Raw genomic sequence first — 15,605 nt, forward strand, 5'->3', positions numbered from 1 at the left:
ACCCCTTTCTCAAGGGGCCTTACTTCCTCTGTCTCATGAGAATTGGACTCCAGCTTCCCCCAGGCTCCTCCCTCAGCTTCAGAGGCCTGGGTTAGGGATGTGTCAGGATGGGCATCTGCCAGATAGTGAGCTCAGCAAAGTTAATGAGTCACCATCTGGCCAGGGGCCAGCCCAGCAAAGTGCTTACTAAGGCTAAGAGTCACAGGCCACCCCTCCCCTAAACCCTCTCCTCCCTGTCCCAGAGCTAAGAGCCAAGAATCCCCCCCACAATCCTGACTTCCCCCCTTCCCCTGCCCCACCCACCCCCAGCCAAAGATCATTTACACTGAGAGAGGCTTGGCTGGAAAAGACTCAGGAGAGAGGATCATAGAATAGTGACAGAACAGGTTCATGTCAGGCTGGGGTCCCCCAGATGAATGAGACTGATGCAGGTTTGCGGCTGGAGCCAAACCCTCAACTGAACATCATGGAGTGGATAGGAGATATCTTGCTGTGAGATGAAGTCAAGAAGACAGACTAAATTAAGTGATTTCTTTTGCTCAACTATACTTATTTGTTACAAGGGAGGATGTGTGTGTGTGTGTGTGTGTGTAATCTTTGGGACATGACCAGTGAGGGAAAAAACCATCAATAAGATATTTTTTTTAAAACCTGGGTTAAAATACTATCACAGGCACATGTTAGCTGTGTGACCCTGGACAAGTCACTTAACCTCTGTCTGCCTTAGTCTCCTCTTCTGTAAAACAGGGATGATAATAATAGCACCTATCTCACAGGGTCATTGAGAGGATCAAATGAGATGATGCTTATTAATAGTGTTTTATAAACCTTAAAAGCTATATAAGGATTCCTTTGCCCTGGAAAAGGATGGAGAGAGAGAAAAGATCCAAGCTTAGGCTTGAGCTCTGACGGAAAACAATTGGGAGTGTCCCAATACAAGGTACCAGGAATGACTATACTCTCTCTACTCTGACGAACAGAGGACCAGGCCTGAATTTGAAGGAGGAAAGACTGAGGTGAGATAGTGGGTGAAACTTCTGAAATGCTGGAAGGAAAAATATCCTAGACATTTTTGCAGGGAATTTGAGGCTGGGAAACAGTGGGTCCTCAACCTCCATTTTTTTCAATGATTGAGCACCAAGCCCCTCATTCCCTCCAAGTCCTGGCAAAAGACATTGACCACCCCTCCCTAGGCCAGAGTCAGAAATTTAACACCAAATTTGGGAACTCAATTGAATTTGGCTGGAGAGATGTTCAGGGAACCCTTGGGAGTAGGAAGGGCGGGGGGAGGCCCAAGGAACAGGGGGAGGCAAGCAGCGGAGCAAGAAAAGAGCTGCCATCGATCTGTCTTCATTACCCATTTCACTCAAGTTTCAAATCAACAAAATACACTTTTCCGCTTCAGTGCAGTCTCTGTTCTCTCCCCCCCCCACACACTTCTCACCCTCCCCACATCTCCCTACCAGCTTCTGAGCTCAGAAGAAAAGCAATTTCCCCAGAAAACCTCCAGATTCCCCTACTCCCCAGACAGAACCTCCTTCCTTTGGAGTCAGGATTTAGGGAGCAGGAAAAAATAGATTAGTGTGTTGTGGGAGGGGGGGAGGGTCTTCCTTCATATCTGTAGAGAAAATTAACATGTCTAGATGATGAGTGAGGAGAGAGCAAAGTCTAAGGGTCCTAATTCAAATAAACATACCAGGGTGTTTCTCTAGACCCCCATTCTCGGAGGCCACCTTCCCTCAGGACACAAGGGGAGGCCCAGACTGGGGCTCTGTTCTCAATCATTGGAAGATATGACTTGGGGGAGTAGGGGAAAAGGTTCTGAAAAGAACCCCATCTGGCTCTTTGCCTCCAGTTACAAAGATCCCTCACCAAGTCCATACTGACTAGGATTGCTATTATCCATTATCGAATGAGACAATATTTATAAAGAGCTTAGTGTAGAGTCAGGGATATAGTAGGTGTTTAATAAATACATGCTCCAGTCCTTTTCTTCCACATATTGGGAGAGTCTCCTAGGAAAGGGATTTCCTAATCTCCCCCTCCCACCTGAAAAATCTTTTCTAATGCCAGACTCCAATCCAGAGTTGGGGAACCTGTAGCCTTGAGGCCACTTGTGGCCCTCTAGGTCCTCAAGTGCAGCCCTTTGAATCAAACCTAGAGGGCCACATGTGGCACCTGCTCTAATCAATCCTGCTGCAGCTCAACTTTATTTTCCTTTGTCCTCTCCTTCACACTGTTAGCAGCCTGCGGAGTTTCGGAGATTGATCTCCACCCCATGGGGTAACATTCGTAAAGAGTCCCCCCTCTGCCAGGGGAGGGGGGTATTTTTCCTGAGGATGGGTTTGGATGGAGGGACAGTGCTCCTCTATTCATTCCAGATAAGAAATTCCAAATTCCAAATAAATAATTCCAAAAAGTAATAGACCCAAGGCTATTTCCTCTGTTTTCTTTACCTTTAGGAAGGATCATGGGATAGCAGGTATCTAATTTAAAAGGCCCTTAGAGGGGCAGCTAGGTGGTGCATTGAGTAGAGCACTGGCCCTGGAGTCAGGAGGACCTGAGTTCAAATTTGACTTCAGACACTTGACACACTAGCTGTGTGACCTTGGACAAGTCACTTAACCCCAATAGCCATGCCTTCCCCCCTCAAAAAAAAAAATAAAAGGGCCTCATAGGTCATTTAAACCCCTCATTTTACAAATGATAAAACTGAGTCCCAGAGATTAAATGATTTGCTGGAGGTCCCCAGGATTTGAACTCAGATGCTCCATTTCCCTCCTCCCTGGAGGAATTGGTCCACTCAGCTTGAGCTGTCCTAACAGGTGAGTGTGTACAAATTTACTGGCCTACTGTAGTGTAGCCAACCCAAGACAATGTTTCACGTCCCATTCACACAACTACGAGGAAACCCAGGCCTACCTACAGAGGCTCTTTGAGGGTGTGAACTGTCTCCCTTTTGTCTTTGTACCCCAGAACCTAGCAAAAGTGCTGGCATACAGCAGGTGCTTAATAAATGCTCTTTCATTCATTCACTCATTTTTTCTGACTCCAAATACAGTATCCTTTCTACTAGACCACATGGTGGCCAACATCTTGGGTGGGAGGGCCTAGGCTGATTATTACGGTTGGTTTAGGAAGCTATTTCCCCCTAACCTTACCCACTTCTTCTCTACCAGCCCTGCTCTGGCCCCTTTGATCAGGACTTGAATTACTGTGATGATGTCTTACATCTCTGTGCAACTATAAAACTTCTCTCAACTATTTCAAAAACATGTCAATGTGCCAAATCTCCCACATGGGGGCGCAGCTCAGCCCTAGACCCTTCTTGCCATCTCCTTCCACTCTGCAGGCCCCCACTAAAGAGTTGGCCCCCTTCTCCCCAATCTCACATTATTCTCCTCTGTTTCCCCCCAACACACACACACACACACACACACACACACACACACACACACACACACACACACACAGAGTCTCCCACTCCCTTAGGACCCTCCTCTGTCCTCTCCCTGGCCCCTCCCCCCAACTCTCCCCCTTCTTAGCCCCTTCTCTCCTCAGCCCCCCAACTGTTCCACATCCCCTCCCCCCAGCCCAGATTCCAGATCCCCTCCTGTTCAGAATCACTCTCACCCTTCCTCTCTTAGATAAACTTCCTTTCAAAGCAGCCGCTTAATCCTCTCCCCCTATTCAGAGCCTCCCCCAGCTGCTGTGGGGAGGGGGGCACAGAGAGAGGGGAGGGGGGGGGACCACAAGGCGGGTTAAGGGAGGGAGGGGAGGGAAAAGGGAAAGGGGGGGCTGTCTGAGTTATGACCCATCCCTGACTCATGTCTGCAATTCTCCCAAGTTCTTTGTGACACAAAAAGTAAACAGAAGGCTGAGCTTCCTTCCACCACCACCCCCTTTCCCCTCCCCCTACCAGCCAGATGGACCGACAAGCTGAAGGGGGTGGGGGGAGCAGATTGTGCAAAGGAAAACAAAAGAGACAGAGAGACGATCACATAGAGAGACAGGGATATGGAGAGACCAGGAGAGGCCCCAGAGGCAGAGAGACACAGAAAGACAGGACGAGTTTCAGAGAAACAAGTTGAGAGAGAGAGAGAGAGAAACAGAGAGAGAGAGAGAGAGAGAGAGAGAAATAGAGAGACAGAGAGAGAGGGGAGGGAGATCATTAGGGGCAGAGGCAGAGATTCGGGCATGGAGACAGGACAAGTGAAACACTGAGAGTCAGAGATCCAGAAAGATAGAGAGAAGCACACATGTTGTAAGAGACAGCGGCATGGAGAGGCAGAAGCAGACAAAGAGATGGGCACCCTGGAAATGGAACCAGGCTCAGACAGTTAGGTGGGACAAACACTTTTGCCAGTGACCACGGCGGGAAGCCATCCAGGTGAGGTCAGCCCTGGCAGGGGGGCAGGGAACTGGGACTAAAAGCTGCCCCAGCTGTAGCCTTCTGTTTATGGTATTCAGGTTCCCCTTCTTTCCTGCCCGAGCTATTCTCCCAAGGGCTGTACCCCACAGTTTACCTTGACCCTTCCTGACCAATGCCTTCCCTTCACACCAACCCACACCTCACCTGATCTCCTTACCTGTACTGCCGACTGCTTGTTGTCATTGTTCCCTGGAGAGCTCAGGCCTGAGGCTTGCTGTAGCAGGAACTGCCGGGCTACTTGGAGAGCCTAGAACACAGGGGGGCCTGGGTCAGTGGAGGGGGCTCATTGGTGAGTCAGAGATTGGGGGGAGGGGGAGGCATCAGGTAAATATACAGTGAGAAGGGTGGTTCCAGGATCTGTGGGAGGATAAATGGTAGGTCAGAGGTCAATAGGTGGGTCAGAGGGTCACTGCAAGAGGACCACAAGAGCAAATAAAAGGTCAGGGGGTTAGAGGGTAAATGAAAGAGGTCAGATAAAAGGTCAATATGAGATCTGGAGTGCTTTATAAGGCCTAGGATTCAGTGGGGGGTTCAAGGATTGGGGGGAGAATCAAGAGTAAGAGGACAGAATGTGGAACCACTGTAGGATATGATAGGTCAAGATAGACTCGAGGAGTTTAATGAAGAGAGGTCATAGAGAAAAACATGGGGTCAGTAGTCAAAAGCAGGGCCTAGCAGTCAATATAGGGCCAATGTGAAGTCAAAGATCACTTTAGAGTTATTATGAGATTTGAGTGTAGATCTGGGGGATTGAGAAGCAGGGAGGCACTTCCATGAAAAGCACAGGGGTGAGTGTGGAGTCTTAAGACCAGAAAGAGTTCAATTTGGGATCTAGAGCAGTCTAGGCCTTTACAAGTCAGAATTCAGTCTAAAGAGTCATTGTATAGTAGGACAGAGTTTACGGGATTAAGTAAATTAAGTATGGGGTCTTACAAGGTTGTCGATAAGGTCAGAGGGCCAGTGTGTGGTCAAAGAAGATAGTGTGATTTATATGGGACCTTTCAGATCAGTGTGGATTCAGAGGAAACAACATAGCATGGGGTGGGGGGGGTTGGTGTCATTGTGGGCAACCCTATTCAGGGTTAGTTACTAACGGAGCCAGTGTGTGATATGAGCAGGTGGATAAGAGGCTTGGGATGGGATCAGATGGATCTTTGTAGTGACTGGGGGTGGGCAGTGTAGGCTCTGGTGGGTCAGGATGAAGCTGATATATCAGTAAGAGACTAGAGATTGGGGAAGAAACAGTGGCAGGTCCAGGGATGTCTAAGAAGTAAATCTAACTTGACTTTATCCCGACTCCCAGCACTGGGAAGTTTAAGCACTATACTCCTTAATTCAACTCAACAGCTATTAATGAATGGCTCTTACATGGAAATCCCAGTGCCAGATTCTGGACGTACAAAGACAGCACCAAAAACCCCAAAATCTCCTCTCAAGCAGCTTAGGCTAAGATAGCTCCACAAGGACATCTCATGGTCTAAAAAGAGTCAGTCAACTCAATAAAGCACTCACTACTGTACTTAGAGGTACTATGCAAAGAAGGGCAAAAATATGGTTCCTGCCCCCAAGGAACTCCCAGTCTAAAAGTGGAGGCAACATGTAACCCATTTATATCCAAGATATACACTGTGTAAAGGAGAGATAATCTCAAAGGCAAGACACTAGTAGTGTCTTTTAAATACTTTTAAATACTCCTCCTCCCCCTTAAAAAAAAAGGCTAAGTAATAAGGGAGAGTATGGAATGAACAGAGCCTTCCCAATCTAAATCTATGAAAATAAGGTGGTGTGGCTCATTGGAAAGAGCATCAACTCTGAAGTCAAGGCCTTGGGTTCAAACCCCACCTCTGATCCTTATTGTGTGTGTGTGTGTGTGTGTGTGTGTGTGTGTGTGTGTGTGAGACAGAGAGAGACAGACAGACAGATACACAGACAGACTTTGGGCTAGTCACTTAACCTCTCTAGGCCTCAGTTTCTTCATCTGTCAAGTGAGAGAGGTGGCCTCTGAGGGCTAACCTTACATCTATGATTCTACCTTCTGAGCCTCGTTTTCCATATCCCCTCATTCACACCATACTCACCTTTCAGATAAAATATGTTCCCCATATATACACCCCTGGTACAGAATTTAAATCTAGCCTCAATCGCTTACTAGCTGTGTGACCCTGGGCAAGTCACTTAGCCCTGTTTGCCTCTCCTCATCTGTAAAATAAGCTAGAGAAGGAGCCTTAGAGTTGAAATGAACTTCACAGATCCTCCAATCCAACAATAGCTCAATAATAGCCCATCCAACATTATCAGGGGAAGGTTTTTTTTGGGGGGTTGTTGTTGTTGGGATGACCAAGGCAGCCTGGCTTTTGACCCTGTGTGATTTCATTACTAAGGTTTCCCTTTTTGGTAAGGGGAATTTCCAATGTGGAAACCCCCTCTACTAAAGTATTTCAGCAACTCATTATTAAAGAGTTACTTGGGGGCACCCCTCCCATAGGATAAGTGACTTCTCCAGGGTCCCACATATATTATATGTCAGAGGGGAAATGAAAGTCTAGGTCTTTCTGACACCAAGGCTCACACTCAAAACACCATGCCACAGTCATCACTGTCATTCTTGGCTTTGGCCAAGGTTGTCACCACATGTTTAGAGTGGGTGCCTCTCTCTTAGTGGCAGACCTAAGGAGGTTGGTGTGCAAATATAAACAGATTGATCCAGGCTGACCCCACCCTAAGCAAAGCTGGAGGCATTCCAGCTTCCTCTATCACCCCACCTCAAAATTCAAATTCACAAAGTTTGTGATCAGCAGACCATAGGGTCAACAGATCTGGAGCTTAGCTGGGACTTAACCCATCAATCTCCTCATTTTATAGAGGAAGATAATGAAATGCAAAATGGAAAAATGACTCAAAGTCACACAGACAATAAGTGGCAGAACCAGGATTTTGGTCCAGATCTTTGAACCCCAAAGCAAATGTAACTCATCAACCATTGTTCTAAAAGCCTAATTGATGGCCCTCCTCACCCCCCATTAAGATATTTGCTTAATAGGGGTGGGGAAGGGGAGAGAAGTCTTAGGATAAGGAGGGTTGAAGAGATGTCCCACTTAAAGGGCAAAGTGTCCTTCCAGCCCCCAATTCAAATGTCCAACTCCAAGTTTAGCATTGTAGACAGTGTCACTGACCTCCCAGGTGGCAGTATACTCTGCCCTGCACCCACCCTGGGAGAATAGGGAGAAAACCTGACTGGAGCCTCAAAGCCAGAACATATTCCCACTTTTGTTGCCTTTCCTCATTCCTTCTTTGTTCAGTCTAGGGAGTCTTCTCCCCACCTCACCCCACCCCACTCCCTGAGCTCCTGAAGCAGGAGATCCAGAGTCCAGCTTTACTCATTTTGACCAATATAACCCTGAGGAAGTCATTTTCTCCTCTCTGGGTCTCAGTTTCTTCATCTATAAAATGAGGGAACTGGACTAGATCAGAGGTTTCTAACCTGGGATCCAGACTTGGGTACGGGAAAAAAAAATTAAACTTTTTTTCAAGAGGTTTCCTATGTATTTTACTTTACGCACCTAAAAACATTCTGAGAAGTCTGTAAGTTTTCTTGCACCAGACTGACAAAGGAGTCTATGACACAAAGAAACCCTTCAAGGAGACAGAATCTCTAAGCTGTCTTCCATTTCTCTAAGGACCCAGTGCCTAGCACAGTGCTTTGCAGAACTGGGGCTTCATAAATTTTGAGTTGAATTGAATTCTAGCTCTAAACCTTTGATCTCTTTTCCAAGGAGTTTACCAGAGTCTTGAGGTAGGGTACAATGGGTATGTTTCCTAAATGCAAGATTGCCTTCCCATCCATCCCACCCATTTAAGTCAGAAGAAGAGGTGGCAAGGTCAGGAGGAGCCGGTCAGAGACTAGATGCTGTTGATGGGAGAGCCTGAAGGAAGGGAAACAGTTTGCACTTCCAATCAGGGCAAAGATGGTGAGGGGGCCATTTTTCTCCACTCATCATTTCCAGGTTTGACACTGGTTCTTTGTTTGCCCATGAGGATTGAAAGGGGCTCAGAATACAGAGGCCAGGAGGAAGCCAAGGAGTTACAGAAGCAGTCCGAGGGGAAGTGGCCAGCAGAAGACATAAGGATAATAAACTGGTCTAGGGGAAGGGGAGGGGATAGGGCAGAAGCCTGATAGAAGAGGGCTGGGAGTTGGGAGGGGGGTTCGAGGAGGAGAGCACTTGGTTCCCAAAATCCCAGGGAAGTTGGGGGGACAGGAGAGGGAGGGGTATATTTCCAAGGAGAAATTGAGACTGAAAGTGGCTGACTGGCCCTTCTTGGTCTCTTGGGGCAGAGGGGAGCTGGGGGAGTTTGATTCACTCCCCGCTGACTATCTCACTTTGTTGTCCTCTGGAGCATGAAATTACAAGATTTACAGGAAAAAATGACACGGCCTTACAATATCACATGGGGACCTCCTTGTGACAGCCCTCCATTCCCCCTCCTCCTATTTTCAACCCTTGGACCTCCAGCACCAATCTGTCGATCCCAGGCTTTTGCTCATCTCCCTGACCCTCTTTATAGACTCAGATGAGTGGATGGGGCTAAGAATGATCCCTCATCAGGCCAGGCCCAGCTCTACTCCTTCTATGACTTTCTTTCTGCCTGTTCTCAGTTCCTCTGGATGCCCTACATACCGGGGACCCTGGGGTTTGAAGATCTTAGAAGCCACATGCCTGTCACTTTGGACCACAAAATGTCACCATTTAGCCCCAAAAGGGCTGGACAAAGGATAAACAAGATCAGTAATCCTAGAGATGGGGAAGTAAATGACCTGGCTATTTTCCTATCTCAAAAGATGGAAACATCAGACACAAACTGCCTCAACTACGGGGCTTCTGTCCTCACCACTACCATCACTACATACATGAGTCCTCTCTTCCCCTTCTCCCGCAAAATCAGATTTAAGTGGTTGACAGTTACTCCCCCAAATCTTTGACTTGTGAGCCTGCTGGTCCAAAGTGGCCTAAATTCGGGGAGCAGCTCAAGTTAATGGCCAGCAATCACTAAATCTTGGCTCTATTCCTTATTATCTATATGACCTCAGGCACGACATTTAACCTTTGTTGAATTCTTGGCTAAGTCATTTATTTCACCTCTCTGGGACTCAGTGACTCATCTCTAAAATGAGGGGGTTGGATCCTATGATCTCTAAGGTCCCTTCTAGCTATAAATTGTATGATCCAACAAAGCCACACGAAATCACTGAATCGCATTTCATTATTTACCTGGCATTTGGCATAATGGATAGAGCACTAGAGACATTGGTTCTAATCGCAGCTCCATCACTAATCTGTGGATCAGTCTTGAGTAGATCATTTCACTTGCATGTGACTCCATTTTCTCACCTTTAAAATGACAGGGCTGGTATTGTAGACAAAAATTTGGAATTACTTGAGAAAAGTTACTGACTTGCTTATACTCATATTGGGTCAATACCCTGCATTGACCCTCAACAGAGCATGTACCAGGTCAGAGAAGAAGAAGAAAAAAGAACTGGCCTATATTTACCAAAATATTCATGTCAACATATTCATGGTAGCAAAATACTGGAAAGAAAGCAGGTGTCCAGCAATTAGGAAACAGCTGAACAAACTGAGAGATACAGATACAGATATAGAAATGGATACCTGTATATGTGTGTGTGTGTGTGACCACTTGACTGTGGGCTAAGAACTGACAAATCTGAAGAATTTAGGGACACAAAAGATCATGGGATCGTAGGTTTAGAGCTGGGAGGGACCTTAAAGGCTATCAAATCTGTCCTTTCATTCTACAGATTAGGAAACTGAGGCATGGAGTTATTAAATGACTCGTCCTGGGTCACGCAACTAGTATCTGAGGCAGGATTTGAATCAAGTTCTTCCTGACTCCAAGTTCAGTGGCCTCGAGACTATGCCATGTATTTGGAGCCCAAGATGTGATGTAATGAGAAGGAAGCAGAAACAAGTGAACAACAAATTATACAAAATTACTACAAAATAAAAGATTTCAGAATTTAGAATCAATTTTGCTTCCAATTATCAAGTATACTTCCATCACCTCAGAATCAAGAGGTCAAGGAGCAAATGAGATAATATTTGTAAAGTGCTTAGCACACAGCCTAGCATACAGTAGGCGCCTAATAAATACATCTTCTTTTCCCTTCTTGGTAGGAGTGATAGAGTACAGGTACGGAGAGTCAACAGACCAGTAGGTGCTGTCTCAAAAGGCCTCCTCTCTTGGCTCCTGCCCTATCCTCTTTCCCTCTCCCAGACCAGTCCCTCTTGGCCTGCTTCTCCACCTCTTGGTTTAGATAGAATTTTTTTCTTTGTTGTTACAAGGCTGGGTTCTGTGGCAGGAGCAGGCTGATTATTGGGAAGTCATAGGGGTGTAGAAAATAAAACGCATTAATAAAACATTTCAAAAATTAAAATAAAATGAGGGGGTAGACTAGATGATATCTGAAGTCTCTTGCAGCTCTAACATTGTTTGATTTGCATATGAAGAAGTGCAATCACATGTATACATATATGCTTTTCTTCTAGCCCTCTGGATAAAATCATTGAGTCATCTTTTAAAGCATAGGAAAAAAACCAGGAGCGTTTGTCCCTATTAGGCCCAACCTTTCTCTCTCCCTAGTTAATCCTAACCAGGTTGTAAATTCTTTGAGGCCAGTGACTGTATTTTTTTTAATCTGCCCACAGATAAAACTGTGCTTCGGGCACACAGCAGTCGCTCAATACACAGTTGTCAAATTGAATTGTGTTTAGGTTGAATACAGGGGGCAAGTATAGACAGATGTATAACTTATGCAAATGATTTACATGTTGGTGAGGTCTTGAGGATGATAGCTGTCAATCCCCCTTCTCTATTACATACATTTCTTCTGTCAACCCTTTCATGTGTGTGCCATTAAGATAGGGCAGGCGTTAGGAGAATGAGAGCAGGGGCAAATGGTTTGGAATGGAATGAAGAATCTCTGAGGGAGGTCATCTGGGATCCACCTTCCTTGGTAGCCAGGGAAATCCCTTGCAATGCTTACCAAATCTCAGCCCCTGATTAGGTGAAGGCTAGACTTACTGACCTCTGGAAGGGAGTTATCTGGGAAAATACTGAGATAGGGGCTGGCAGACATAGAATAGAGATAAATACATACATGATTTAGGTTGAAAAAATCTTACTTTTCTACCCTTCCAGTTTCAGAGATAAAAAAAAAATTAACAGTACGGTAAAAATGGGGGGGGACTGAGACCCTCTTTAGGGGCATACACATCTGACAGAGGATACTTCTTCCTCAAGGTTATTGTCTGGATCATTGTTCCCAGACCTCAAGGCCCTTCACTAGCCCAGAGAGACAAAGAGCCACACCTAAGAATCCCACCCCTCTACAAAGTTCTACCTTTCCCTATCTACTATCTTTCTCCCTTCCCACTGCCTCTTTACCAAGGCTGTCATATATGCCTCTGAGGCTGGGGCTGGGTTCTCTGAGAGATATGCCACCGACCCTCAAAGGGACTTTCCCCTTTGGCCTTGCCTTCCCTTCCCCGAACAACTGAATTTGCTGGGTAACAGAATTCCTAATTATGACTCTGAAAATCAACACCCTCAAGTCTTAGGATGATAGAATTTAATTAGAGATCATATGTAATCCAACTATCTCATTTTATAAATTAAGAAACTGAGGCCCAGAGTGAGTAAGTGATTTGTGTAAGGTAGCAGCTTGTAAGAAAGTCAGAACTTAAACCTCTAACTATAAATCTGGAGTATTTTTTTCCTTATGACATTCATGTGTGTGTGTGTGTGTGTGTGTGCGCGCGCGCGCGCGCGCACGCGCTCTCTCGAACTCTCTCATGCTTCTCTGGGAAGGCCTTGGTCATTTTCATAGTGCCAAGCAGAAGGTTTTGCTCTTTTTTATTGAGAACTGATCTCCCTCTGTTTCTCAACTCCCCCCCTCAAAAAGTCCAGAAACCCAGTCCCCACTAATGAAACCCAACTCCTCCTCCTTCCCTCCACCCTGTTCAGGAGTCATTAGCAAGGATCTCCACAATTAGGAACAAATGGTTTATAACGGATGGCATCAGGCCGGAGGGAAAGTGGGAGGGGAAGCAGGGCTTGGGATGTATGTGATGATGACAGCTCCTGAGACTTTTCCCGTCCAAAAAAAAAAAAATTCAAAACCACAAACCAAGGAAAAAATAGGTCTAACCCCCTTTCTCCTCCAATTCTTCTCTAACAATAATAACAAGGACTGACGTTTATATAACGCTTTAAGGTTTTCAAAGCACTTTACCCACATTTACTAAGCCAGATAAGTTGATGGGGCCAGGAATAATTCCAAACCAGGTTAGGCCATGCTCCACCTCTGACTCTCCTTCCCTTCCTTTCACCTGGTCTGACTTCTTCCATGTGCCCTAGATACAAGAGGATCTAGAATTGTGCCCCAGAATTTGAGGATCTTAGAAGCCATGTGACTATCACTTTGGACCCCTGAAATGTCACCTTTTAGCTCCACATTGGTAGGTCCAGAAAGGATGGGTGATCCTAGAGATTGGGGAGTTGATCCTTAAAACCATTCTGTGAGTATCATTATTTTATAAAGAAACTGAGGATCCTGGATTAGTTGAGTTTAGAGAAGAAGAGGTCCTGGGAGAGGTATCCTCAGATGATGGATGGTAGCCCCACCTTGCTCTGGACTCCCAGGCTAAAAACGGCATTTTTGACAACCCTTCCCCTTCTGTCTACACATGCACTAGAAAGCAATTCTTCTGCTGCGGAAACTTCAATTCTGTTCAATTCAATCCAATTTGACAAATATTTGTCACACCTACCATGTGCTAGGCACCACAGGCAAGGTGTAGTGGCCCTGGGATAAAACAGCCCAGATTCCTGTCTCAACTCTAACTTCATACCTGTATGTCTTCAGCTAAGTCATTTCCTTCCTAAAGGTTTTAGCTTCCTTGGCTCCATAATGAAAGAGTTCCCTTTGTTGTTGTTTTAGGGTTTTTTTTGTGTGTGTATTCAAGTTCAGAATTTTTTTTTAAAAACCACAATATGCCACTAAGGTCTTTAAGGTGCCTTTCTAGCCCTGATGTTTTATGATACTGTGGCCTTGCTTTCAAGGAGTTTACAACTTAATATGGAGGGAAAGATGTTTGTCAATAACTATATTGGAAGAGAGAGTTCAGTCCATGTAAAGTGGAGCTCATCCCGGAAGAGAAGTGGTAGGCTTTAGATGGGAAACACAATACATGTTGTTAGACATGCTCAATGTGTTGGTTTATTTTTGTTTAAAATAAAGTTTGTTTCAAATTTGTTTTAAAAATAATCATGTAAAATTTTAAAACAATTAATTTGTTTCTAAAATAATCCATCTTTCCATCATTGCAATGGAAGTTTCTTTTATCTGGAAGTGAGAAAGCACTGGAAAATAACAAAGCCTCAATAAAACACTAGATTTTTTTGAACTGAAAAACAACAACAAAGAACATTTAAAAATAAAAATATATATAAAGAAGAGGTCCAGGTAAAATGTTAGAAGAAATATGACTTCTAGAAAATTCCGAGATAACAATCACCAAAGAATAGTGGATAGAGGGCAGGCCTCTGAATCAGAAGATCTGGGTTCAAGTGTCACCTCTGACTATGTACTATGACCCTGGGAAAGTCACTTAACCTTTGAATGTCCCAGGCAGGTCTCTAAGACTAAAAATTCCTGAAAAGGTACAAATTGATAGAAGCTGTTTCTCTCCTAGAGCTTACCACATAGATGAGATCACAGGTCTGGTCCAAAAGAAGAAAAAGAAAAAAAAAAGTCTAGGTCCCCTCATTCCTTTCATCACCCCTACCACAAAAACTCCTTAATCCTCTTTCCCTGGGAGGTCTTCAAGTGGAGCCTGAGTGAGACGATGGAGGAGATTGGCCTAGATGACAAGTGTGGTCTCTTCCAATTCTGAGATTCTATGGCAATGTGGCTCTATAGTTGTTTTGTGAATCTAATTCTTGTCTCACTGCTAATGTGGAAGCCCAGCCATTAGGGTGGAACGTGGCAGATGCCTAACAAAACAGCTTGAAGTAAACATCACAAGGAACCCCTTCTCTTTCACCGTGAGGGTCACCTGCCAATACAAGAAGGTCATTGGCAAGCATGTGGTGAAGAGCACCTGACCTTGGGAGGGAGGTGGGGCAGAGGTCACTGGGCCCCAAACTATTGGAGAGAGCCTGACCTGGAAGTGATCCAAATTTTAAATCAGGCTTTGTCCTCCAGTAAAGGAGAGTGAGACAGAGAAAGAAAAAGAGAGAGAGAGACATAAAAATGATATTAAACAGTGAAGGGGGGATGAAGGGAAGGAGCTGAGGGGTGGGGTGGGGGGGAACCATAAAATCCCGTAAGTGATTCTACACCTTTTTCCCTTAGAAAAAAAGCTTTTTGGAAAAGGCTGTAAATTATTTTTACACCAACCTCGTAAAAATGACATCGGCACATTCCCGAATTAGAACTATTAAGATAAAAACCAGAAACACACACACACACACACACACACACACATTCCGCAGAATACTGTGGTACACATAGTCCTACATAGGGAGACAGACACATATACGAGCATGCACACAAACAGATAAAACACACAAGCATACATATCACTAGCTATTTTGGAATGAATTTTCCCCAGAAGCAGAAGCAGCTGGGAGAAGGTAAGGTGGGGGTGGGGGTATATCTAGTTTGGGGAAAATCCCTTTTCCAATTCTCTGGCTCTGGATCAGCTCCAAATCTATGATCTTATGATCTCTGAATTAATAAATGACCTACTTGGCAATCAAAATGTATAAAAGAGAAACTCAATCTTCTGAAAGCCCATTTCAGACCTCCCCTTTCCTTCTTCAGTTCCCTCTCCCCTCCCACCAATAGGCCAACAGATCATAGCTTTCTTTTCTCCCAAAAATATGTCTTGCCTAGGCTACATTGTTTTCCCCTACATCTAAAGACCAGGGAGAATTATGGAAGGGCCCCTTACTAGCTCTGTATCTGCTGCCCTCCTGAGGAGGGAAGGTGGGTGGGCATTCTGAGATACTTTCAAGGACTGGAGTAGGAGACCTGATGAGTCTTGGTTGCACTGAGAGAGAGAAATAAAGCCTTGACAAATTAAACTTA

At 45.2% G+C, this 15,605-nt stretch overlaps 1 protein-coding gene across 2 annotated transcripts in view; it reads right to left on the bottom strand.

The window, feature by feature from the left end:
• Window positions 1-15,605, bottom strand: part of FOXP4 (forkhead box P4) — a 95,765-nt gene that overhangs the window by 40,538 nt on the left and 39,622 nt on the right. For both annotated transcript variants that reach the window (XM_036768848.1, XM_036768847.1), the window contains exon 3: window positions 4,590-4,679. In XM_036768848.1, the coding sequence (XP_036624743.1) occupies window positions 4,590-4,679 (90 nt within the window). The remainder of the gene's footprint in view (window positions 1-4,589; window positions 4,680-15,605) is intronic.

This window comes from Trichosurus vulpecula, chromosome 7 (genome assembly GCF_011100635.1).
Source record: "Trichosurus vulpecula isolate mTriVul1 chromosome 7, mTriVul1.pri, whole genome shotgun sequence".
Classification (NCBI taxonomy): Eukaryota; Metazoa; Chordata; class Mammalia; order Diprotodontia; family Phalangeridae; genus Trichosurus; species Trichosurus vulpecula.